The sequence below is a fragment of the Monodelphis domestica genome, chromosome 3, assembly GCF_027887165.1.
Source record: "Monodelphis domestica isolate mMonDom1 chromosome 3, mMonDom1.pri, whole genome shotgun sequence".
Classification (NCBI taxonomy): Eukaryota; Metazoa; Chordata; class Mammalia; order Didelphimorphia; family Didelphidae; genus Monodelphis; species Monodelphis domestica.
In genome coordinates this window covers 42,721,430-42,749,323 of record NC_077229.1, presented here as the reverse complement: position 1 = coordinate 42,749,323, position 27,894 = coordinate 42,721,430, and the positions used below count along the sequence as shown (strand labels likewise).

The following is a 27,894-nucleotide window of genomic DNA, read 5'->3' as shown; positions in this document are numbered from 1 at the left end:
GCAAAGTGAAAGGAGAGAGAAAGAGCAGGATCAAAAGGGGGGGGAGGAAAGATGGAGGGGAATACACAGTTGGTAATCATAACTATGAATATGAATGGGATGAACTCACCCATAAAATGGAAGCCGATAGCAGAGTGGATTAAAAACCATAATCCTATGATATGTTTCTTACAAGAAACACATTTGAGGCAGGGAGACACACACAGAGTAAAGGTAAATGGCTGTAACAGTATTTGTTGTGCTTTAGCCGAAGTTAAAAAAAAAAAAAGTGTGAGTAGTAATCATGACCTCAAATAAAACTAAAGCAAAAATAAATCTAATTAAAAGAGATAAGGAAGGAAATTATATCTTGATAAAAGGTACTATAAACAATGAAGTAATATTAATACTAAACACATATGCACCAAATGGTATAGTCTCCAAATTTTTAAAGGAGAAATTAAATGAGTATCAGAGGAAGCAGTAAAACTATACTAGTGGGGACCTCAATTTTTCCCTCTTAGATCTAAATAAATCATACCAAAAAATAAACAAGAAAGAAGTAAAGGAAGTGAGTGAAATTTTAGGAAAGTTAGATTTACTAGATCTCTAAAGAAAATTGAAGGGTAATTGAAAGAAATATCTTCTTTTAAGTAGTACATGGCACCTACACAAAAACTGTCCATGTTTTAGAGCATAAAAACCACAACCTAATGCAGAAAAGCAGAAGTAATAAATGCATCAATTTCAGATCATAATGCAGTTAAAATTACAATCAATAAGAGTCCATGGAAAGAGAAATAAAAAATTAATTGGAAATTAAATGCCGGGAGCCTTCAAACCCATGCTGTTTGACATGGTCATGTGTGGAAACCAGGGATTGCAAAGTGGCCTGGAGGAAGGCTGGAAACACCTCCCCCAGAAAAATACCAGGGGATCTGTGAATTTCAAAACTACTCAACCCTATTCAGACCATTCTTTAGAAGATGGGATTTAGCTATTTCCTGATCAATAACAATAGAGATACTTGGAATAACAGAATCAGGTCTTGGAAACTACAATCTCCACCCTACTCAGGGTAACAAGATTAGAAAGGGCTGCAGCAAAACTCAAGATTTAATTATTTGAGAATATAGCCTTCAATAGACATGTGCAAAAAGGACAGACCTCTGGGCAGTCCTAGGTCAAGCTAGAGCCACCATTGGACATGTGAGAGAGAGGAAGTGAGGTAGAGGAGAGCTCAGGAGTTCTCGTGACTTCCTGTGAGGAGGGAGAGAGGTGGTTGGAGCCTGGTGCTTGGAGTGGAGGAACCCACAGACTGTTTTCTCCATTTTGGTCACGTGAGTGATAGGGACTGATCTCTTTTCTTTGCCTTGGCTATCCAGGGCCTTGGGCCTTTGGCTCAGCCTAAGCAGAAGGGGTATTTAAGCCCTATTTCCTTCTCTCCCTTTCTCCTCTCTCTCTCTCTCCCTCTAATAATTTTCTTCCTCCTGTTTGTAATTAAAACACCATAAAAAGGTTAACAGCTGACTTGAGTTTTCATTTAGGAATTACATAGCTGAATTCCTTGGCGACCTAAAATTAATATATATCAGTCTTTTAAAGTGATTTCCATATCACAGATCCCACTTACAAAATTAAACCTAAGGATTCTTATGTACCCACTTAGATAGGACCCTCCTTTCTAGGCATAAAAACTTCTGGCAAATCTGTGCTCAGAATTCCCCACCCCCATTTACAGGCCAAGAACAAGCTTCTCTGACCTAAAACTGGGCCATGTTGATTCTACTCTTTGACCCTACACTTAGCAGCAGTGTTTGGTTCATTATCTCCATAGGCTTTGTGTTTTTTGTTGGAATCCATGGAATCAAAGTGTGTATCTTTGTAACCACTGAGGGTATAAAATAAAGCCAAGCCTGAACAAAGGCAGAGCAGCTTCTTGTGATGCCTGTGCTACAGGTTGAAACTTTCAGCTGTCTTCCCATTCATCATCTGCCAAAGAATGCCACCACACCCAGTCAAAGACCCCCACAACTAAATAATCTAATTCTATAAAAGTAGTGGGTCAAAGAACAAATTATAGCACAATCAATTATTTCATTAATGACAATGAGGAGACAACATATCAAAATTTATGGGATACAGCCAAAGCAGTGCTTAGGGGAAAATTTATATCCCTAAATGATTACATCAATAAAATAGAGAAAAAGTAGATGGGCAATGAATTGGACAACTTAAAAAACTAGGGGAAAAAAGAACAAATTTTAAAGTTCCAATAAAGACCAAATTAGAAATTCTAAAAATCAAAGGAAAATTAATAAAACTGAAAGTATGAGAATCATTGAACTAATAAATAAGACTAGGAGCTGGTTTTATGGGGGATCATTGGTTAACTTGATTAAACAAAGGGGGGGGGAATCAAAGTACCAGTATCAAAAATGAAGAGTTAAAGCAATCATTCAGAACTATTTTGCCCAAAATGCCAATATATCTGACAATTTAAGTGAAATGGAAGAATATTTACAAAAAAATAAATTTCCCAGATTAGCAAAAGAGGAAATAGAGCACTTCAATAATCTCATCTCAGAAAAAAGAAGCTGAACAAGCCAACAATGAACTTCCTAAGAAAAAATTCCTAGGGCCAGATGGATTCACAAGTGAATTCTATCAAATGTTTAAATAAAAATTAATCCTGTGTGGGATGAAATTGTGCATTATTCCCCAATATACTTTGATTAATATTAGTAATCAATCTCTCCTTTTGAAGAGTAGAAGAAGCCCCCTCCCCAAGCACATATATATATGTATATATATATGTATGTATGTGTGTATATTAGTGTAGATTTTTTGATATTCTTCTCAAATGTGGCTAAGAGATTGCTTCCCACTTTCTTCTATTCCCATAGAAAGAAGTTTAAAGGTGTCCTAATTTCTTTGAGAGAAATCTCAAAACTTACAAATTATAATCTTGGCTACATGTCCTGATAAATGTTTCAATAGCCCAAGAAATGTTGCAATGCTATAGCCTGGGAGATGTTTCAACCTGACTACTCTAGCTCAAGAAATGTTGCAATGCTATAACCCAAGATATGTTTCAAAGAGTGTTTCAGGCTGAATTGATACAATATGATAAATCCTTGGATAGGCCTAAAAACCTGACTCAACTGAAAAATGCAAACCTAAAGAATATTCCTGTACTCTTGGAAATGTTGGAAGATAAATAAATGAAACTCAGAAGCATTGGGAAGTATTAAGGAGGATAGAGGAAGGAGGGTAGATAGCATTGAGTTGAATCCCTATAAAATCTGAGTAAACCTAGGCATCTGAGCCCACTGTTTCTGAGACCTCAGACTGTTGAGCCTCTCTCTGTCTCTCTGTCTCTCTCTCTCTCTCTCTGTCTTTCTCTCTCCCCATCTCTCTCCCCCCACCATAGTGAGGATGCTATCTGTGCCCAGACAGTGTTCCTCACTCTATGCCCCCCATGTCTCTAAATAAAGTCATGTGAACTCTGCCAGCATCAAGTTTCCTGTCTGTTCATTAGAGTGATTTTTGGGGTATAAGCCCCTCAGAATTTCACTCTATACAATCCCAATATTATATAAACTATTTGAAAAAATAGACAAAGGAATCCTACCAAATTCTTTTTATGACACAAATAGGTGCTGATACTAAAGACAAGAAGAGCAAAAACAGAGAAAGATAATTATAGACTAATCTCCTTAATGAGTATCAGTACAAAAAACTTAAATAAAATACTAGCAAAGAAACAACAGCAATGAATCACAAGGATCATTCACTATGACAAGGTAGCATTTATACAGGAATGCAAAGCTGTTTTAACATTAGGAAAATTATCAGCATAACTGACCATGTCAATAACCAAACTAACAGAAATCACATGATTATCTCAGTAAATGCAGAAAAAGCCTTCAACAAATTATAACACCCATTCCTATTAAAAATACTAGCCAAGCCTAGAGACGGGAGGTCCTAGGTTCAAATCTGACCTCAGCCACTTCCTAGCTGTGTGACCTTGGGCAAGTCACTTAACCCCCATTGCCTAGCCCTTACCACTCTTCTGCTTTGGAACCAATACACAGGTATTGATTACAGGATGGAAAGTAAGGGGTTTAAGAAAAAAAAAATACTAGCCAGCATAGGAATAAATAGATCATTTCTTAAAATGACAAGTAGTATCTATCTAAAACCACTAGTAAATACCATCTGCAATGGGAATAAGTTATGTTTTCCCAGTTAGATCAGGGAGGAAGTAAGGATGTCCATTATCATCACTATTTTTAAATATTTTATTAGATATGATAGCTTTAACAATAATAAAAGCAAAAGAAATTGAAGAGAATAAAGTAGGCAATGAGGAAATGAAACTCTTAGTCTTTGCAGATGATATGATGGCATACTTAGAGGGTCCTAGAGAATCAACTAAAAAACTAGATGGAATGATACGTAAGCAAAGTTGCAGGATACAAAATAAGCCCACATAAATCATCAGCATTTCTATATATTACTAACAACGTCCAGCATCAATATATAGAAAGAGAAATTCCATTTTAAAAAGAATATAAAATGTCTGGGAATTGGCAAGACAAACACAAGATTATAAGAACACAATTTCAAAACACTTTTCATATGAATAAAGTCAGATATAAACAATTGGAAAAATATTAATCACTTGTGGTTAGGCTGAGTTAATATAATAAAAGTGATAATCCTACCTAAATTAATTTACTTGTTCAGTACCATATCAAACTACCAAAAAACTACTTTATAGAAGTAGAAAAAAACAATAACAAAAATCATCTGTCAGAATAAAAGGTCAAGAATATCAAAGAAATCAATTTTAAAATGTGAAGTGTGAAGATTGGATTTGGTTCTCTGCTGATTGTAACAATGAAGGTACTTAGTTCTTCCTTTATTGTGAAGATTAAATTGTAATCCCCTGTCTATTTTTATATCTTAATCACCAAAGTGTTGATCCAGTACTTAAAGTGGATCTACCCATTTTAACCACAAAAAGGTGTGAACTAACCAAAGGTGTGAACACCCACTTCATACATTGAGTGGGAGGTCTATGACCCACATGTGAAAGAGTGGGAGGTCCTGGAGAGAAACATCTGCTGTGATTGGTAGACGTAAAATTTAGGGGAAGTGACACAAGAGAAAAAGGTCTTTAAATAGTGGAAACAGAATCACAAAGAGATCAAATTCAGTCACTTGGAGTTGGAGTGAAGACAGTCACTCTGATCTGGAGGGAAGACAGACACTCAGACTTGGAGTGAAGACACTTGGCTGTGGAACTGGACTGTGGAACTGAGGAGCTTGTATAGGAGACCTCAGACTTCTTTCCTTTTAGATGGTCACTGTGGTGAGTGGCAAGGCTGACTTCTTTCCTTGCCCTTTCTGGAGGTGTGAACCTCTGAGAAAGGCCCAGCATCTTGAGACTCCTTTCCCCTCACTGGTGCCTGAGAATTTCTAACTGGTTCAGAGGAAGCTCTCGTGCTCTCTCTCTCTCCCTCTCCCTCTCCCTCTCCCTCTCCCTCTCCCTCTCCCTCTCCCCCTCCCTCCCTCTCTCTCTCTGTCTCTCTCTCTGTCTCTCTCTCTGTCTCTCTCTCTCTCTGTCTCTCTCTCTCTCTCTCTCTCTCTCTCTCTCTCCCCTCCCCCCTTTTCTCTCTTCCTTAATATCTTCCCTTTATTATAAAATAAACTATCATAAATTCCATTTAACTTAAGTAATTCATTTTTGGATTTAGAAATTAAATCCCTGGTGACCACCAATTTAATATTTAGATCCAACCATAAATATAACAGAAGGAATATGGCCTAGCAGTACTAGATTTCAGATTGTACTACAAAGCAGTAATCATCAAAACAATCTGGTACTGACTAAGAAATAGAATGGTGGATTAATGGAATAGATTAGATATACAATATGCAGGGGTAAATGACCTTAGCAATTTAGTGTTTTGGATTTATGAAACCCAAAGACCCCAGCTTTGTGGATAAGAACTCACTATTTGACAAAAGCTTCTGGGAAAACTGGAAAAGAGTATGGCAGAAACTAGATATAGACCAATATCTAATACCCTATTTGGTCAAAATAGGTATATGATTTAGACAAAAATGGTAATACTATAAGCAAATCCACAGAATATATAATAGTTTATCTGGCAGATCTATGAAAAAGGGAAGAATTTTTGACCAAACAAGAGAAAGAGAATATTATAAGATTTAAAATGAATAATTTCGGCTATATTAAATTTAAAACATTTTGTACAAATAAAACCAATGTAAACAAGATTAGAAGGGAAACTACAAACTGAGGAAAACATTTTTATAGCAAATTTCTCTGATAAAGGTCTCATTCTCAAATAGAGAGAGAGCTAAGTCAAATTTATAAGAATACAAGTCATTCTCCAATTGACAAATGGTCAAAGAATATAAATAAGTAGTTTTCAGATGAAGAAATCAGAGCTATCAATAATCAGATGAAAAAATGTTCTAAATCACTCTTGTTAAGAAAAATGAAAATTAAAACAATGCTAAGGTACCACCTCACACTTATTAGATTGGCCAATATGACAGTAAAGAAAAGTGATAAATGTTGGAGGGGCTATAGCAAAATTGGGACACTAATGCATTATTGGTGGAGATGTGAACTAATCCAATCATTCTGGAGGACAATTTGGAACTCTGTCTAAAGGGCTATAAAACTGCATAATCTTTGATCCTGTAATACCACTAGTAGGTCTATATCCCAAAGAGATCATAAAAAAAGGGAAAGGACTTACAAAAATATTAGCAGCTGCTCTTTTTTATGGTGGCAAAGCATTGGAAATTATTGGGATGTCCATCGATTGAGAAATGGCTGAAAAATTTATGGTTCATAAAGGTGATGGAAAACTATTGAGCTATAAGAAATAATGAGCAAGATAATTGAAGAGAGGTCAAGGAGAATGAATAAGAAAAAGTCATTACAATAGAGTAATTAATAGATCATTAATAGATAATTGGTCATTTGGGAGAGAACAGTTTCACTTCAGAAAACAGTTGGGTAAAGAATAGCTACACAGTTGAATAATAAGATCAGAAGCCAGAATGCTGTGAGCTTAGAAGACACAGAAGGAGGCCAAGAAGTGAGGGCAACAAGTATGAGTAAGTTTTCTAGGAGTTTGACAGTAAAAGGGAGGAAAAATGTAGAATGATAATTTGGAGGGATAGTAGTGTCCGGAGAAGTTCAGGGATTTTTTTTTTTAAGGGTGGGGTAGAAATGAGAGAGTTTGGAGTCAACTGGGAAATCAATATACTAAGAGACTGAAGATTGTGGAGGGTTTGATGATAATGAGGGAAGGGTGAGATGGAGGGTATGTATAGTGGGATTGGCCTTGGATCCATCTTCATCAGACACTGGGATAAAGGAAAAAAGAAAAATGTATTATGTCACAGGGTTTTGAGGGCTGAGAAACGGAAAAGAGCCAAATACATGACAAAATGCGGAAGCCAACAAATCCCCACTGGCTGACAAAGTCACAGTTTGGGAGATGGGGGCTGCCTTGCAGCCCCCTGAAAAATGAGGCCCCTACTGATCCCCCTCTGTGACTCTCTCTCTCTCTCCAACTTCCCTTACTAATGGACTTGTTATGATTATTGTTCTCTCCCCAATACAGGAGAAATAATATGAGAGCAAATACTTATGGGGTTAACACACGTATATCCCACTTTAATCCCCCTAGATTACTACCCTAAAAAGATTACATTCACAGAATTAAAAGCTAAAGATCATTGCCCATCACCCTTCCTTTCTCTCTCAAGTAAAGATATGCTCCAAGGCCCCACACCCAACACTTCCCAAATGCTTGAGCACTGTAACAAGCCTTTCCTTGTGGTTAACACACTCCGATGAATTTTTTGGTGGACAGAAACCAGGCAACATTGCCAGGTGCTTTAAAGTAACACAAGAAAAATAGAACTTGTAAATTGAGGAAAACTCCAAATCTGATCTGCTGTAAGTTACCTTCTAACCCTGTACTTAGATATAAAATGTTTTGTTATTCATCTCCTAAGTAATTGTGATTGGTTGTGAAAGCTGGCCAAAAGCACAATGATCCTCCCAGAAGGTCAGGGTGTACTAACCTACAAACTACCCTATCCATGTCATTCATCTTCATCACAAAGTTTCTGTTATAGTAACATGGTAAATGATCACAGAATCCTTTGTTGTAGTAACGCCACAAGATTGTTGATTAAATGATTTATTAATGTGTGAGATATCCAATTAAATGTAGAAGATCATGTATGTAGAAAATTGATTGTGTGCCAAAGAACTATGTACTCACTAACTTATATAATAAATGAACCTCCATGCCATGGCAGAACACTATGTGACACCTATACATGTGGGACTGAACATGTAGTGCTTCTCACCCCATTATTTGACCGAAATCGCCATACCTGGACAGAGTAGACTTTGGACCCTCAGAGAGAGACCACTGTATGGCTCTCAAAAAAAAAAAGTCCTCATTTTTTCAATAAATTATGAATTGAGGTTGCAAGTATTAAAAAAAAAAAAGCTATATTTGAACCCAGATCTGCCTAAATACAGGTCCAGGGCTCTATCCCCAATGCCATTCTGCCTTGAGACCTGAGCTATTTTTCACCTCTGCATTGCTGAGATCAGAATGATATTCTCTTGGGAGTAGATTAATCTCCAGGATCTTTGCCAAGAAAATAGAGTCCAACATGACTGAAACATTACTGAACTACACCCTTCTGGGAAGAACCTGTCCTGCGCAAGCTGTTTTAGACCCTGACGAGAAGCCCAACCCAGCCCTGTATTGCTAAACATTGAACCCCAGAAAGCAAGCTGGCACTGTACCAGAATAGCAAGCAGGCTGAACAGGAAGCTAGCCAGGAAGACGATGAGCCCGTAAAAGTAGAGAATCCTGCAGACTGAAGTACTGGCAGAGGGCAGGAGTTCAGCCATTGCTGGGGGTGGTGAATGCATCAGGAGACACCTAGGAATCATGAAGGAATGGGAATCAGAGGGTGCAGAGCAATGTTGGTCCTGGGAGCAGAAGGATGCCATTGGCTGACTCAAAGCACTTTGAGATCCATCTGAATGTCCAGGATGCTTTGGTGGCCTCTGGTCACTACTAACCCAACTCCTCACTACCAACACACCTACACACAAATGCACATGAAAACATACAAACATGCATTTACACACACAAACACACAAATACAAATATATATTTGTATAGATATATATATATATCAAGACAATGTATATACATTGTCTTGAAAGAGCAATAATAGGAGCTCAAAGGGCTGATAAATGAAAATCAAATGAGATACCATCTCATAAGGTACTTGGCAGAACTTATTACTAGGTACACATTAGCTATGCGGAGATCAGATGTATCAGGTGAGGCCATTTTCTCTTTGTTGGCACTGCCGTTTCCTCTCTCTTTGGGATTCTAGAGATCCCTCACTCTTGAGTATCCCATCACCTAACCAAATCTGTTTGGTGTCCCCAACGACTGATTTACAGATGACTTTGATATCTGCCCAGTCCAAGTAATTCTTTGGTATAATCTATTTCTGGCTAGAGAGGAAGCTAAGCTGGTCAAGATTAAATCTAGTTCATCTCCAGGTCTGGGGAGGAACATATTTCCAGGGAAAATGACTTTTATTCATTTTATTTATTTATCTTTCCCTTCAAAAAAAAATGACCATCCCCATAGACTTTCAAATACCTGATGTGTAATAGAAACAATTCCAACCTTATACCCTTACTGACCACAGTTGAGTGAGGAAGTGGAAGAAATGAGTACCAACCACAGCTGGCTTCCTCCCCAGGGAGGTAGAAATCCAGTCTCCCTAAAGATGTTGGTTGGAACATTTCCATATCTATATAGCTCTGATACAGAAACTACACGGTAAAAAGAAAATTCCCAGGTGAGGCAACTTCCTCTGCCAGTCTAGGTTGGTATCTCCTGCCTTCAGTCATGGCACTAAGTGATTCGCATAGTCCACTGTGTCCCAGAGGCAGGACACCACACTAGGATTTCCTGGCTTCAAGGTGTCCACACTCTCTCCACTATGCCATACTGACTATCTTTCTTTCGTTCTCTTTTATTTATTTTTATTTTTTTTAACCCTTACCTTCTGTCTTGGAATCAACATTGCATATTGGTTCTAAGACAGAAGAGTGGGAAGGACTAGGAAATGGGGGTCAAGTGACTTGCCTAGGTGTAAAAATGGAGACTTGAATCCAGGACTCCAGTCCCCAGAAGTCCTTGCTCACTTCCCAGAATGCTTTGTAATCGCACTGAATTCTCACCTGGGTGAGAACACAAATTATTATTTAAAGGAGTTCTCTGCATACTGAGGGTCTCTTTTCTACTTCCACTGCCCGGCAGATGAGTCTCTCATGATGTAAGTGAAATTGAATTGGGCCTCTCAGCCTACCTAGCACAAGCCTTTCTTACGTGTATATTCTTAAGTTCTTAATCTTTTTTTTTTTAAACCCTTACCTTCTGTCTTGGAGTCAATACTGTGTATTGGCTCCAAGGCAGAAGAGTGGTAAGGGCTAGGCAATGGGGGTCAAGTGACTTGCCCAGGGTCACACAGCTGGGACGTATCTGAGGCTAGATTTGAACCTAGGACCTCCCATCTCTAGGCTTGGCTCTCAATCCACTGAGCCACCCAGCTGCCCCCTTAAGTTCTTAATCTTTAATAAACCTCTAAAAATATAATACTCCTTGCAGAGAGAAACGAATTTCTACCTGCCTCCATTTCCCCAAATGTTAACTCTTACATAGGGTCACACAGTTAGGAAGTGTCTGAGGCCAGATTTGAACCCAGGACCTCCCATCTCCAGATCCAGCTCTCAAATCCACTGAGCTACCTAGCTGCCCCCCTTTCTCTCTCTTAAAAAAAAAAAATTTCTTACCTTCTGTCTTTGAATCGATACTGAGTATCTTCAAGCCTGGCCCTCTAACCACTGAGCAACCAAGCTGCCCCCCCATACTGTCTTTCAGTTGTTATCATTATTAATAATTATTATTGAGATACATGTAAAAACAGAGTGGAATTGCTTGTCAGCTCCAGAAGGGGGGAGGGAGGAGGGGAGGGAAAAAACATGAATCGTTACCATGGAAAAATAGTCTAAATTAATTTTAAAAAGAAGAAAAAAATAATAATTATGACTGAGTCAGCCTCTTCTCTAGCCATGATCTTCCATAGCCATCATTCTCCGTGGCCATCACCAAAGAACCAACAACCAATAAATTGATATTTACTAAGTAGCTACTATGTGCCAGGAACGGTCCTGGGCACTGGGAATAAAGGCAATCAGTTATTCAACAAGCATTTATTAAGTATCTGCTTTGTGCTAGACTACAAAGTCAACAATGAACCAGTCCCCTGCCCTGAAGGGACTTACATCTTGCCAGGGAGATACAAAATGTACACAACCAAACAAATTCAACGTGTAAAGAAAATAATACAAAGTAATTTCAAAAGTTAAGGAGCATGGGGGCAGCTGGGTGGCTCAGGGAATTGAGAGTCAGGCCTAGAGACGGGAGGTCCTGGGTTCAAATCTGGCATCAGATACTTCCCAGCTATGTGACCCTGGGCAAGTCACTTAACCCCTATTGCCTAGCCCTTACCACTCTTCTGCCTTGGAGCCAATACACAGTATTGACTCCAAGATGGTAAAAAAAAAAAAGGTAAGAAGCATTGGGGCAGCTGGGTGGTTCAGGTCTTAGGTTCAAAACTGATCTCAGATGTTTCCTAGCTGTATGACCCTGGGTAAGTCACTTAACCCTCATTGCCTAGCCCTCAGTACTCTTCTGCTTTGTAAACAATACACAAAATTGATTCTAAGATGGGAGGTAAGAGTTTGTTGTTGTTTTTTAAGGAAGTAGAGTATATTAGTAACCGAAGGGTATAGGATCAGGAAAAAGTTTGATGCCATGTCTTTTGAGGAAGCTAGAGATTTCCTTGAGACAGAGAAGTGAACTCCAGTCTATACTATACTGTAGGGAGTCAATTTAATTAGAAAAGAGAGTCCATGAAGGGGAATAAAATGAAATAAGACTGTAAGAGAATGGCTCTGATCTGGGAAAAGAAAAGAAAATAGAACAGAATGAATAGATTTGAGTTTCACATACCTATGACTCTGGCTGAAATTATGGAAACATTCACTAGTATTGCCCAGGCAGAATACAGGTACCATCAGCAGCAAAGGGATGAGACTAGGAAAAGAGAAGACACATTTTCTGGTGATGAAGATCTTCCTCTCCCTCCAAACTCTACCCCAAGAGCAGGCACACATCACAGGCATATACACACGTCTCTCAGAGAAGGTGGATGCTTTTCTCTCTCTATCATAATTCTCCAAGAACATTATCATTACTGTGGATTTTATCTTCCTGTTTCTGCTTATTTCACTTTGAATCAGTTTCTATAACTCTTCGGATGCTTCTAGGAATTCACCATATTTACTATTCCTTTTTTGTGTGTGGTTTTTTAAAATTAGTTTGTTTTTACTCAGCCCCCTCCCCTCCCCACACCAGAGAAGGCATCACTCCACAAAATATAGAGAGCATATCTTTCATATCTCCACTTCTCAGATCGTTCTCTGGACATTCACTAGTTCGTTTTCAAATTATTATTTATATTATTATTAATATATTATTATTAATTAATTAATAAAAAATATATTAAATCTATATCTGTATGTAATATTCTCTTGGTTCTACTTGTTTCATTCCGCTCTTTCCAAGTTTCTTTAAAAAAGTAATCTGCTCATTGTTTTTTATGGTGCAATAGCATCCCATATTCATTATTTCTTCCAGCACTGAAATAGTGCATTACATTTGAATACCATCATTTGTTCAGTCAATCCCTGAGAGATGCTACTGTTTCTTTGTATCTTGACCCAAGCATCCGGAGAATTCAAAAAGAGAGGAAGGAGAGGCGGAGTCTCACCTGGACAAAACAACAGTTATCCATCCAATTCTGGAGGTGCAGTCCTGCGAGAATGACAGATGCAATCAGTGTCCTAGGACTAGGCTGCTGCATAATGGGAAGGATCCTAAGATGGTGAACACCAACCAGATTCCCTCTTGCCAATACAGATCAGTGCCTCGCTGACAATGCAATGCTGAGGCAATGAGAGATTAAGGAGACAGATACAACAAGCCTTGCCTTTTAGGGGGTTATAATTAAAGATAATTGACAGAATTCTTTTTTTTTTAAACCCTCACCTTCCATCTTGGAGTCAATACTGTGTATTGGCTCCAAGGCAGAAGAGTGGTAAGGGCTAGGCAGTGGGGGTCAAGTGACTTGCCCAGGGTCACACAGCTGAGAAGTCTGAGGCTAGATTTGAACCCAGGACCTCCCATCTCTAGGCCTGGCTCTCAATCCACTGAGCTACCCAGCTGCCCCAATTGACAGAATTCTTTTAAGAGATGAGGGAGGATTTGGGAGTTTGGGTTTTTTTCTGAAATTTTCACAGTTTAAGAAACTTCAAATGAAGAATCCCCCTACCAAAGAACATAAGTAACAAATCCCCCATTTAGAGCTTTCAAGAGTTGCCTGGGATGCTGAGAGTTAAGTGACTTGCCCAGGATCACATATCTAATATGTGTCAGAGATAGGACTTGAACTCAGTTCTTCCTGACTCTAAAACTGACTCCAATCGCTACGGCGGGCTGTCTCTCACATGCCACCACTCTAAATGTAGAAAAACAAGACACTGTAAACTCCTCAAAATAACTAGAATTTCGTTGAATGGAATATTGCTTTAAACAGGGGTAATGTGGGGCTGTTGGGTGGCCTCATGGATTGAGTGTCAGGCCCAGAGTCAGGAAGACCTGGATGAAATTTAGCTTCAGTCACTTCCTAGCGGTGTGACTGGGCCAGTAACTTAACCCCATTTGCCTACCCCCTGCCTTTTTGTCTTATTTAATGGGACAGAAAGTAAGAGTTTTAGGCAAAACAAAAATTCCTTATACCTGGCCAAAGCATTTAGCACATAATAGGCATATTAATTAATTAATTAATAGTTAAGTCCTTACTAATTAACCAGTTGATTGATTGTTTCTGTTAAGATCTAGACCATCATGTTTTTACATGTAATTAGGAAAAAACAAGATATTAAATTATTAAAAAAAGGAAAACCCAGAACCCATATTACTTCCTCACCCAGGGGATGAAAAAAACTCTTTAAGTAGAGAATAAAAAGGACATTAATCAGAATCATGCTATGGAGTCTATAAAGAAAAAAAAAGGGGTGAAAGTACAATTTTTTTAAAACACCCAAGTCCCAGGAAGGAGACTGGCTTCAGTGATTAAGTACCCCTGCCTTTCAGTTAAGTTCAACAGACATTTATTAGCATTATGTTATTATTAAGCATTTATTATGGACAGGCCAGTGTGCAAGGCACTAGGGATCCATAGGAGAAGTCGATCAATCAGTATTTTTCAACCTGTTATGTATTGGAGACATAAAAACAAAAAATGTTATTATGTCCCCAGTGCCTGACAGGACCTGCCTTCCTGAGGCTTACGTTCTACACAAGGAGATAACATTCTGTTGGGTCTTTAAAGCCCTTCCCAACTTGCTGCTCCCTGCATTTCGAGGCTTCTTACATCTTATTCCCCACCATATACTCTTCTGTCCAATGACACTAGCCTCTTTACTATTCCTTGAATAAGATACTCTGTCTCTGATTTTGTTTTTCCTTTTCTTTTAAAAATCCTTATCTTGAGTCTTATAATCAATACTAAATATCGGGGTTCCAAGACAAAAGAGTGATAAGGACTAGGCCTTTGGGGTCAAGTGACTTGCCCAGGGTCACACAGCTTGGAAGTATCTGAGGCCACATTTGAACCCAGGACCTCAAATCTCTAGGACTGGCCCTCTATCCACTAAGCCACCTAGCTGTCCCATCTCTTGGTATTTTTTCAGACTATCATCCATGCCTTCTGGCTTCTTTCAAGTCTCAGCTAAAACCCTGCCTTCTATAGGAAATCTTTCCCAATCCCTCTTAATTCTAGTACCTTCTCTCTATTAATGATTTCCTGTTTATCTTAATTATTTATAGCTTCTTTGTCTGTCATCTCTCCCCTTCAGATTATAATCCTCCATGAGGATGGGAGCTTTTGCCTCTATTTGTATGCCCACGGCTTATCAGTGTCTGGCACATCATAGGCATTTAATAAATGATTTTTGACTGAATGTACATATATGATATATACAGAGTATGCAGAATATATACAAAATAAATGTCAAGGGCAGCACAGGATACTGGAGGGAGAACCAGCCTTAAATCTCCCTCCTTTAGCTTCTGTCCTGATTCTGAACTTCTCCTCAGCAGCTTTCTCCCAATGGAAGGTACCTCTGACTTCATCATCCCTCCAGATCGAAATGGTGATTGTCATGTAAAGGCCAATAATGAACAAGAATCCACTTTAAAATCTGTCTGACAAGTGGTCTTTCCCACTGTGCTTGAAAGCCCCCCAAGGAGGAGGAGCCCACCACCTCTCAAGGCAGCCCATCCCAAATGAATACAGTCCTAATTGTTGGAAAGCTTCTCCTAACATCCAAACTTAATATGCCTCTGCAAAATTTCATTTAGGGGCAGCTAGATGGCACTGTGATAGAGTGTTGGGCCTGGAGTCAGAAGGATTTGGGTTCAAATCTGACCGTAGGCACTTCCAAGGTGTATGATCCTGGTTAAGTCACTTAACCCCAATTGTTTAGCCCTTGGTGCTCTTTTGTCTTAGAATTAATACTAGGATACATGGTAAGAGTTAAAAAAAAAATTCTATTCATAGCTTCTGGATATGCCTTCAGGCCCAAGCTGACCAAGTCTCTTTCTTCATCTACTGGATGACCCTTCAAAATACTTGAAGTCAGCTCTTCTGGCTCCATCCACCAAGTCTTCTTCAGGTTAAACATCCATCGTATGGCTAGGATTGACCAAAGGTTAAATCCCCTTCATCCTTTGACACTCAGCGCAGAATAAATCCCAGTCCCTTTCAATGCCTGCCTTCCAGACCATGGTGATGGTAGGAAATCAAATCCCCAGAGGACAGTTGCTCCTCCTTAACCCAAGGACTTGGGGAAGGTCCCTTCTCTAAGGCCTCCTAAGTTCCCTATGTTCAAAATAACTTTTCTGGAAAGCAGATTCTCAATTTATTTTATTTCCACCAGCTTTAGTCCACTGTGAAATTTGTTTTCCCAAAGCCAAGGAAACAGAAAGGGAACTCTGGGAAGCCAAGGAGCAAAGTTCTCCTTTAATTAAATCCTATCCAATGCACCCACGCCAAAAGGAGAAGCTGATATTCTTTGGCAAGGGTCCAAAGACATCATTTTTTTTCATGGACTTGTAGATCAGAGACTATAAGAGATTCTATTTATTTATTTTTTTAAGCCTTTACTTTTTGTGTTAGAATTGATATGAAGCTGCCAGGAGCCATCAAAGACCATGCTGTTTGACATGGTCCACGTGGAAACTGAGGACTGCAAAGCAGCCCCCAGGAAGGATGGAAACATTCACTGAAACCCTCCCTAAGTGACTTTCCTTATGAACATCCCTTTATTGTTGGAATTGCTGTGATTATTATTCTTACTTAGCCCCAGGAAAAATAGATAAGAGCAACATGCTTGCAGGGTTAACACAGATGTCCCACTCTGTCCTCCCAGAATATTACCAGGAGATCCCACTTACAAAATTAAACCTAAGGATTCTTATATAACCACTTAGATAGGATCCTCTTTTCGAGGCATAAAAACTTCTGGCAAATCTGTGCTCTGAATTCCCCAACCTATATCTGGGTCATGTTGATTCTACCCTCTGACCCTGCACTTAGCAACAATGCTTCGTTGACTATCTCCTTAGGCTTTGCATCTATGCTAGGTTCCATGGAAACATGTATATTAAGAATGAAACTGTGTGCCAAGTAGATGTGTGATCATGAGGGTATAAAATAAAGCCAAGCCTCTGACAAAGGCAGAGCAGTTTATGAAACCCTGTGCTGTGGGTTGAATATGAAAGCTGTCTCCCATTCATCATTATTTTGCCTAAATCACCATACCCAGTCAGGAGGAACCCTTGGCTTCATAGTCTGCAGGTCAGCTTGCGAAATGAAGCGGTAAGGGGTAGGCAATTGGGGTGAAGTGGATAGACTCTCCTTGATTGTGTTCACTAAGCCACACTCACCACTGTGGAGGCCCTGTATACATTCTGGTTGTATTTCACCTTCAGGTCCATGTAAAGGTGCCACGTGTAGTTGACAGTGTAGAAAAAGGATGAGATGTAGAATATCTAGGATGAAAATCAGCTAGTCAGTCACATTTGTCCTCTCACCCATTTATTCCCTTGGCCTCCCAATGTCTTCCTGACAACACTAACCACCTCCTGGCTCACCGATCAGGAGTGCATCTCAAAACCAGGGCAAATGTAATGACTTGTTTGCCACTCAGAACAAGCCAAACCTGACCAGAGCCCAGCTATAGCCTCTTGTGCTGACTTTGAGGTCACTAATATCTGTTGATGCATAATCATACTATTAGCACTACCCCTCCAAAGAGTTTAGAGCTGTTTTCAGGGGTGCGACGTTTAAATTTTAACTAGCTCACCAGAAAAAAAAAAACCCACAATGTGCTTTTTATTTTTAACCCCTTACCTTCTCTTGTAATATCAATTCTAAGTGAATAGCAAGAGCTAAGTAAATGGGGTTAAGTGACTTGCCCAGGACCACATATCTAGGAAGTATCTAAAACCAGATTTGAACCAGGACCTCCCACCTCTGGACCTGACTCTGTATTTACTAAGCCATTTAGCTGTCCTCACAATGTAATTTTTTTTAGTTTATGATTTTATTTTTTTTTCATTTTTTATTTAATTAAGTTAGAATATTTTTCCATGGTTGCATGATGAAGCCAACACACTGGGTTTTACATGTATCACATAATGAACTTTAACTTTAATTTGAACCATTAACATTTTCTCCATCACTTTTTTTAAGTCTAGACAACCAGCAAAGGGGAAAAAAAATCAATTTTTGGTTTGCAGCCTTTTTCAACAGCCAAAGTATGAAGGCTCATGCTGAAAATGAAAAAAATTGGCTCTTACCATCTGACTGGAGCTGGCTCCAGCACATCTCTGGATATATATAGCAAACTGTATAGATAACAAAAATCCTTTGGAATATTACATTAATACATTAGTAAAATAAAATATTTTTACAAAAAATAAGCCTTTGGCATTAAAAGGCATTTCTGAAGTTACCCTACCTAACGCCCCATCTAATGCACAAATCCTCCTGTCATAGATAGTAACCTAGATAAGTGGTCATCCGAGTTCTGCTTATATATTTGTAGCAGGGTTCACTGCTCCCTACAAAGCTTATTCCATAGCCTAGCACAGTGCCTTGAACATGCATGTATTTACATGAAGGATCTGCAATGTTGTTAGTATGTGGAACTTCCTATGTGGAAACTCACTCCACCAATGTGAATGGTGATCCATCTAAAACTAGTAGCTAAGAAACATGGTGGTTAAAAGATTTTCCAGTGGTCAGTCAGCTAGTGTCAGAGGTGGGATATAAACCCAGGTCTTCTTGATTTCATGCTGAACACATTGTTTACTACACTCTGCTCACAACAGTAGCATAATAAATGTTTATTGAGTTGAATGGAATACCTTTGTTGGATCACTCAAATGATTAGAAAGTTCTTCCTAGTGTTGAACAAAATTCCCTTTCTCTATAATTTCCACAGAGGGCATTTAGGTGGCAGAGAGGATGGAGTGTCAGGATTGGAGTCAAGAACACCTAAGTACAAATCCAGCCTCAGACACTTACTAACTTAGTAATTGTGGGATCTTGGGCAAGTCATTTAACCTCTATCTGCCTCAGTTTTCACATCAGTTTGGATCTGAACCCAGTTCTAATGAATACAAATAGGGCTCTATCTACCACACCATTTTGTTTCCCTAAGTCATTTCATCTCTCTCAGACAGTTTCCTAATCTGAAAAAGGAGGATAACAGTAACACCTTGGAAAGCTGCATGCCCTTAAAAAAGTCACTTAACCTATAAGTTGCAGAAATTATTACCTATATTAGTAAAGAAAGGCTCTTCATTTGAGAGCTCCATACCAATGAAATCTTAGGTACAGTCCTAACTTCTATAGGCACTTCTTCCCAGGACACAGAAGCTCAAATGATGTAATAATATACATAAAGCACTTTGCAAAGTGATGAAAAGAAAGGATGGCTGCATACACTTCAGCCAATCTCAAAGTAAATAGCTTTGACTCAACAGAGGGCCTACCTTGGGAAAGAGAGCATTGGTATTTCTCCATGCCCTACCTCATTCCACCTTAGCCCAGCTCCTCAAGGAAAAATCCCATGTTTGTTCACAGTGAGGTTTTTAGGAATGCTATTCACAGCCAAAGAAGGAACTGTTGGAGTCTGATTGCAGATCAAAGTATGTCACCCTTTTTTTAACCCTTAACCTTCTGTCTTAGAATCAATACTATATATTGGTTGCAAGGCAGAAGAGTGGTAAGGGCTAGGCACAGGGTCACACAGCTAGAAAGTGTCTGAGGCCAAATTTGAACCTAGAATTGTCCATCTCTAGGCAGAGCTCTCAATCTACTAAGACACCTAGATGCCCCTAAAAGCATGCCATCTTCCAATTTATTTCCTTCATGAGCTTTTTACTTTATGTGTGATATGTGACCTCTGTCATGGCATGAGTGATATGGAAATATGCATTGCATTAAAGCACTGACATAACCTTATATCAAACCATTTACCACCTTGGGTAGGGGTGGGGGAAAAAAAAGAAGAAAATCTTAATTCTATAATGTCGGAAAACAATTGTCAAAAAATGTTTCTATAAAGAAGTATTTCTATATGTAACTGAAAAAATTTTATTTTAGAAAGCAAAACAAAAAACAATGAGGTTTTTAGGGGCCAAAAGCCAGATTCCTCTCTGACCTATTCCCTTTTCTCTTCAGGGCAACATTCCCCCAGAACCCAGGATTTCTAGTTCAATGATAATTCTAGAGGCTGGATCAAGTTCTATAAGGCTTGGGGCCCCACAGTCTTGCTTGAGGGTACAAAAGACTTTGATCTATGCAGAGCCACCACCATCAGTGACTCCAAGAATAGCAATGGCTAAGAGGATTAATCGGATTGATTCTCTCAGAGCCAGATGGTCCTCGCAGAGCTTTCCAGTCCAGATGTCATGTAGGCATGATAGAATCATAGTTTTAGAACTGGAAAGGGCCTTTGGGGCCATCTAGTCCAAACCCCTCATTTTACAGATGAGGAAATTGAGGCCTATGGAGGTTAAGCGATTTGTCTAAAGGCACGCTGGCAGAACTGAAAGGGACCTCAGAAGCCATCCAGTTCAATCTCCTCACTTTACAGATGTGGAAACTGAGGCTGTAGAGGTAAAATTACTTATCTAAAGTAATTACAAGTGGTAAAGGTGAGAAGCAAACTGAGGTCTCTGACTCAGATCCCTCTTTCTTTATTATGCTATATTGTCACCATTATTGTTACCCACTAGCTTGTCAGTCAGTCAGCTGAGCTCACAGCGGCAGATAACCTTGAGGAAAACCCAGGTTCCCAGATAATAGGATAGAAACCAATAAAGTGAGTCCCAGTGGCTAGCTCCCAAATGAACTCCTTGTCAGGGAATGACCAGGGGGTTGTTTTATTGGGATACAGTGGAAAGAACGTGGGCCCTGGAGTCAGAAAATTGGTAAAGAAGTCGGGGGAAAGAGTAGTTAGTGTTAGAGCGGCCATGGAAGGCCGGGCTATAAGCTTTTCTCATTTTTTTCTAAACCTTTGCCTTCTGTCTTAAAATCAATATTGAGTATCAGTTCCAAGGCAGAAGAGCAGAAAGGGCTAGGCTTCATATAGCTAGGAAGTATCAGAGGCCAGACTTGAACCCAGGTCTTTTAAATTTTTTTTTTAAACCTTGCCTTCTATCTTAGAGTCAATACTGTGTATTGGCTCCAAGGCAGAAGAGTGGTAAGGGCCAGGCAATGGGGGTTAAGTGACTTGCCCAGGGTCACACAGCTGGAAAGTGTCTGAAGCTAGATTTGAACCTAGGACCTCCCATCTCTAGGTCTAGCTTTCAATCCACTGAGCTACCCAGCTGCCCCTAGACCTGGTTCTCTTAACCACTGTACCACCCAGCAGAGGGACTCTCCCTCTATATATTAATGCAGGCAAGACAGCATTAGCTGCCATATCACACTGTTCTCTCACAGTGATCCTATAGTATACTCACTGAACACCCCGGCCCTTTTTCAGAATAACTGTGGCCTCTCTCATCTTGTACTCGTGAAACCAGAAATATGAATTTTTGGTGCTCAAATGGAAGATAAGAAGTTATTCCTTTTGTGACCTCCAGGAAAGTCAATAACAAGTTGACTTGGCTGGCTCCTTCCTTTGTCTACTCAAAGGAGGTAGTTTGGTGTCATGGAAAGAGCCCCAGGCTTCAACCGAGCTCTACCACTCAATAGATGTGAGACCTTGAACCAGTTACTACACTTCCTAGTCCTCCGTTTCTTCATGTGTCAAAGATTGGACTGAATGACTCCGAAGTTCCTTTAGTAACAAGAAAAATAGCTAGTATTCTCTAGGATTTTACACATATGATTTCACGTGATCCTCTCAGTAACTCTGTGAGGCAGATGCTTTTATTCTGTTCATTTTACAGATAGGGAAATCGAGGCCCAGTGGCATTGCTCCATACCACGGGATCATAGATCTAGAGCTAGAAGGGGCCTTAAGTATCACCTAGTCCAATCCCCTCTTTTTTTTTTTTTAAACCCTTACCTTCCATCTTGGAGTCAATACTGTGTACTGGCTCCAAGGCAGAAGAGTTGGTAAGGGCTAGGCAATGGGGGTCAAGTGACTTGCCCAGGGTCACACAGCTGGGAAGTGTCTGAGGCCAGATTTGAACCTAGGACCTCCCATCTCTAGGACTGGCTCTCAATCTACTGAGATACCCAGTTGCCCCCCAATCCCCTCATTTTACAGCTTGGGGACATGGAGGTTAAGCTACTCCTCCATCTCCCTTTTCCCCCATTCTCTTTATCTTGAAACCCCTTGACTTTGGTTCCTACTCTCTTGTCGTTTCATCTTGTCATTGACAAAGAGGTGTCTAAGGCCAACTGTTCTACATGTACCTGATCCTGTCCCTTTCTAACTTTTCTTTTCTGTTTTTAAATACTTCCCTTCTGTCTTAGAATTGATAGACTAAGAGAGAAAAGGAGTAAGGGCTAAGCAACTAGGATTAAGTGACTTGCCCAGGGCCACACAGCTAGGAAGTGTCTCAGGCCAGATTTGAACCCAGGTCCTGCCATTTCTAGGCTTAGCACTCTAACCATTGTGATACCTAGCTGCCCCCATGTAGATAACTTTTTTTTTCTTTGTAAACTCTTACTTTCTGTCTTAATTGATACTAAGTACAAAGAGGAGTAAAGGCTAGGCATCTGGGGTTAAGTGACTTGCCCAGGGTCACACATCTAGGAAGTGTTGGAGGTCAGATTTGAACCTAGCTCCCCACAACTTCAGACCTGGAGCTCTTTCCACTGTGCTGCCCAGCTGCCCCTATGCAGATGACCATTAGTCTTTGTATCCAGGCCCAGTCTTTCCCTCAAGTGATTTCAGTTCCAGATGATGAATTAACTGCTCATTGAGCATTTCAAACTAGCTGTGTCCGAGATATCAACAGATCTAAAAAACTGAATCCATGTTCTTTCCCCTGAATTCTCCCCCTCTTCCAAACTTCTCTATGTCTGTCAAAGGCACCACTATATCCCCAGGTTCATAATCACAACATCCTGGATTCTTTGCTCTTCCTTCCCTCATGTGTCCAATCAATTGTCAAATCTTTCATTTCTAGCCCTACAACATCTCTTGCCTCTGACCCCTTCTCACACTAGCCCCTGGGCTCCCTCCCTGCCCCTCCTGTTTGGTTTTTAAAGCCTTTCATAGCCCGCCCTCTCCTCTTGCACCTTTTGATACTCTCCTCTTAGCTGTCCCTGTGCTCTGCAATCCAGTGATTCTGGACTCCTTGCTGCCCTGCACATAAGCCACCCCATTTCTGGGCTTGAAGCATTTTCATTAGCCTATTGCCAGAATTCTCTCCCTTCTTTTTTCTCTCTTCTGGTTTCCTTGGCTTTCTTCAAATTCCAGCTAAAGGTTCACCTTCTTCAAGAAGTCTTTCTCAAGACAGCCAGGTGGATAAAGTACTGTGTCAGAGGCAGGAAGACTCATCTTGAGTTCAAATCTAGCCTGATTAGCTGTGTAACCTCGGGCAAGTCACTTCACCCTGTTTGCCTCAGTTTCCTCATCTGTCAAATGAACTGGAGAAGGAAATGGCCAACTAGTCCAGTATCTTTGCCAAGAAAACCCCAAATGGGGTCACAGAGAGTGAGACATAACTGAAATGATTGAAGAAGATACCAAAACTTAGGGGCTACTAAGTGGCTCAGTGGATTGAGAGCCAGGCCTGGAGGACCTGGTTTCAAATCTGACCTCAGACACTTCCCACCTGTGTGACTCTGGGTAAGTCACTTAACCCCAGATACCTAGCTCTTACTGCTCTTCTGCCTTAAGATGGATACTTAGTATGGATTTTAAGACAGAAGGTAAGGGTTTAAAGTTTTTTAAAGTCTTTGTTTGCCCTCTTTAAGTTGAGTCTTCCCTCTGAGATTATCTCCAATTTATCCTGTGCATACATTACCTGTACATATCTATTGTCTCCCCATTAGTCTGGGAGATTCTTGAGGGCAGGAATTAGATTTTATTTTTTGTTTAAGGGCTTTTTTTTCTTTGTATCCTCAGTGCTTAGCACAGTGCCTGACAAATAGTTTACACTTAAATGCTAATTGCTTATTTAAGCATTGTTTATATATTTATGTTTATTCTCATTCACTCCACCCCTGTAGCCCTTTACTCTTGATTTGTCAGAACTTCCATTTTATTAAAAAATAACCAGGCCAGTCAACCCTCACTTCCCTTTTCAACTTGCTATTATGCTTTTTCTTCCCCCAATAGAACAGAAGCTCCTTGAGGGCAGTAGAGCCATCCTCAATACTTAGAGCATAGTGTCTGGCACATAGTAATTATCTAATAAATGTTTGGTGACTTGGCTTTTTGACTTCATATGGTGATGGAGTATATTTTTTATGTGCTTTTTGCCTTCCCCTGTTACAATGTAAGCATTAGAATGTGAGAATGTAGTTCTATTTGAAGGGAAGGACTGTCTTTCTATGTACATTTATCCTCAGCCCCTGATAGGTAAGTAGACTGACAGATAGACAGACAAAAAGACAGATGGACAGACAGACAGACGGATGGATGGGTAGATAGATAGATAGATAGATAGATAGATAGATAGATAGATAGATAGATGGATGGATGGATGGATGGATGGATGGATAGATTAATAGATAGATAGATAGATAGATAGATAGATAGATAGATAGATAGATAGATAGATAGATAGATGAGAGGTAGACAGACAGATAGATAGGTCAATAAATGGATGGATGAATTGATGGATGGATGGATAGATGGGTAGATAGACAGAGAGAGATGAATGGATGGATAGATGGATAGATAGATAGATAGATAGATAGATAGATAGATAGATAGATAGATAGATCAATAAATGGATGGATGAATTGATGGATGGATGGATGGATGGATGCATAGACAGACAGATAGAGAGATGAATGGATGGGATAGAGAGATACGAATGGATGGATGGATAGATAGATGGGTAGATAGATGGATAGATGGAGAGAAAGAGAGAGATGGATGGATGGATGGATGGATAGATGGAGAGATAGACAGACAGATAGATAGGTCAATAAATGGATGGATGAATTGATGGATGGATGGATGCATAGACAGACAGATAGATGAATGGATGGGATAGAGAGATATGCATGGATGGATGGATGGATAGATAGATGGATGGATGGATGGATGGATGTAGATGAGATGGACAGGCAGATACAGGCAGATAGAGATGGAAAATAAATATAGATAGATGAATGGATAGAGATAGATAGATGGATGAATAGATAAAAGATTGAGATACAGCTAGATACACATATATTTACATATATACATTAACTATATACTAACTGTACATATAATTTATTAGTACTAACTATAAGTAGTTAAAGTTATTTATGTAGTTTTATATATATATATATATCACCTCTATACATGTAGATATATGCATATATGTCACCTTTAGGTAGCCTTTTAAGATTTGCAAAGTGTTTTATAAATATTATCTCATTTTATCACAACAACCCAGTACCTCATGGAGATAGATGATATTATTGCTATTATTATCCCCATTTTAAAGATGAGGAAACTGAGGCAGACAGAGGCTAAGTGACTTGCCCAGAATCACACAGATAGAGGGAGGTGGTGCTTTTTGAAGCCTTCACTGTGTTGCTCCCTTAGCATGGGAGTTCTTGGTTCAAGAGGCCCTCTTGCTACTTTGGCACTCCCAGCTCTAGGGCCTCTCCATCCGCTTGTAAGAACAAGGAACTCACTGTGTCACCTGATGAGAAGAAGGGGGAGTCAGCCCTACCTTGTTCTCAAGAGCATATTGGTCTGGCCTAAAATAAGAGAAAGGTGTCTAAATCTCACCAGGACTCTGGGATAATTCTGCTTCTCTCTCTCTCTCTCTCTCTCTCTTTCTCTCTCTCTCTCTCTCTCTCTCTCTCTCTCTCTCTCTCTCTCTCTCTCTCTCTCTCTCTCTCTCTCTCTCTCTCTTCCTCCTCCTCCTCCCTCTCTCCCTCCCTCTTTCTCTCTCCCTGTTTCTATCTCTCTTTCCTTCTTTCTTTCTCTCTCCCCCTTCTCCCTCCCTCATCTCATCTCTCTTTCTCTCTCCCCCTCCTTTTCTCTTCCACATCTCTCTCTCTCTTTCTCTTCCTCCTCCTCCTCCCTCTCTCCCTCCCTCTTTCTCTCTCCCTGTTTCTCTCTATCTCTCTTTCCTTCTTTCTTTCTCTCTCCCCCTTCTCCCTCCCTCATCTCATCTCTCTTTCTCTCTCTCCCCCTCCTTTTCTCTTCCACATCTCTCTCTCTCTCTCTCTCTCTCTCTCTCTCTCTCTCTCTCTCTCTCTCTCTCTCTCTCTCTCTCTCTCTCTCTCTCTCTCTCTCTCTCTCTCTCTCTCTCTCTCTCTCCTCTTCCTCTCTCATATCTTTCAGGGTTCCATTCAAGAAAGCTCTGTGGGTTCAGTTCTGAAATTAAAACTGTCAGTTTTCTGGAGAGAGGTTATGGCAAAGTCTCTTAGCTCCCCAACCTGTCTCTCTCCCTACCCTGCAAAAGGCAATGGAGTTCCAGAATTTCTTAGCTGGAAGGGATCTCAGAAGCCATCCTCATTTCACAGATGAGGAAACTGAGGTTTTGGGAAGGGGAATGCCATGGGCTCATAGCCCAAGAGCCAGCATGGACCTCCAAACCAATCTCATCCAGCCCATCCATCTTTCATATGGAAAGCAGAGTCCTCCTTAAGAGATCCCAAACCAGTAATCTCCCTGGGCCTCAGTTTCTTTATCTGTAAAATAAAGGGGTTGGACTAGATGCTTCTGAGGTCTCCTTCCACCCAGGCAGCCCTCCAGTCTTTGCTCAAAGCCTTCCAACAAAGGGGAGGCCCTAGCTCTGGAGGGCAGCCTAGACCACTTGGGGATAGCTCTCTGTCAAGAAGTTCTTTTTGCCACCAAGTCTACATTTGCTTTCATACACCTGCCCTACATCCTCCTACTTCTGTCCTTTGGGACCAAGCCAGGCAAGGCAAATCTCTTCCATATGGTAACTATGTGAAAATAAGGGCAAAATTCATTTTTGTGGTTTAGTTGTTTCAGTTGTGTCAGACTCTTTGTGGTCCCATTTGGGATTTTCTTGGCAAAGATACAGGAGTGGAGCAAACAAAGATAACTGACTTGTCCAAGGTCACACAGCTAGTAGGTGGCTAGGGCTAGATTTGAAGTCCTGTCTTCCTGACTCCAGACCTAGATATAAAATTAATAGAATATCATTTTTAAAATGTTTTTATGAGGGGAAGAAAGCCTCCAGTATTCAAAAAAATGGACAAAAAGAAATTAAAATCCTGCCTTTGGTATAGAATGTACATTTTCTCACTGACCTCCATTTTTCTCACAAAGCATTATTATTAAATGGGATAGCTAATGGAGCCAGACTATAACAAAGAGAACAAATAAATGCCTTATGTTAAAGATTTTAGCTTTGGGGGCAGCTGGGTAGCTCAGTGGACTGATAGCCAGGCCTAGAGATGGAAGGTCCTGGGTTCAAATTTGACTCAGACACTTCCTAGCTGTGTGACCCTGGGCAAGTCACGTCCCACTGCCTAGCCTTTACCACTTTTCTGCCTTGGAATCAATGCACAGCAATGACTCTAAGTTGGAAGGCAAGGGTTGATTTTAGCTTTTGTTTAGTTGTTCACTTTATAAGAGAAGGAAAGAAGATGGTTTCCTTTTTTTGGTAATTGTTTCCCCAGAGCCCAGCCAAGATGCTTTCATGGGTCCTCTTCTCTTTCGATTCCCTCATTTTCAGTCTCATCAACTCCAATGGGTTCCATGATCATTTCTATGCAAAAGATTCTTAGATCTCAACAGCCTATCCTAGTCTTTCTCTTGAGCCCTAGTCTTTTTTATTTTATTTTATTTTTTTTTTAAACCTTACTTTCCATCTTGGAATCAGTACTGTGTATTGGTTCCAAAGCAGAAGGGTGGTAAAGGCTAAGCAATTGGGGTTAAGTGACTTGCCCAGGGTCACACAGCTGGGAAATGACTGAGCCGAG

The 27,894-nt window shown here is 40.0% G+C and overlaps 1 protein-coding gene across 4 annotated transcripts in view; it reads right to left on the bottom strand.

Annotated features, from left to right (window-relative positions):
• Positions 1-27,894, bottom strand: part of TMEM116 (transmembrane protein 116) — a 66,463-nt gene that overhangs the window by 7,863 nt on the left and 30,706 nt on the right. For all 4 annotated transcript variants that reach the window (XM_007490038.3, XM_056821732.1, XM_056821733.1 and 1 more), the window contains 4 exons: positions 17,232-17,336; positions 12,991-13,034; positions 12,171-12,254; positions 8,870-9,008 (listed from right to left, as the gene is read on the bottom strand). In XM_007490038.3, the coding sequence (XP_007490100.1) occupies positions 8,870-9,008; positions 12,171-12,254; positions 12,991-13,034; positions 17,232-17,336 (372 nt within the window). The remainder of the gene's footprint in view (positions 1-8,869; positions 9,009-12,170; positions 12,255-12,990; positions 13,035-17,231; positions 17,337-27,894) is intronic.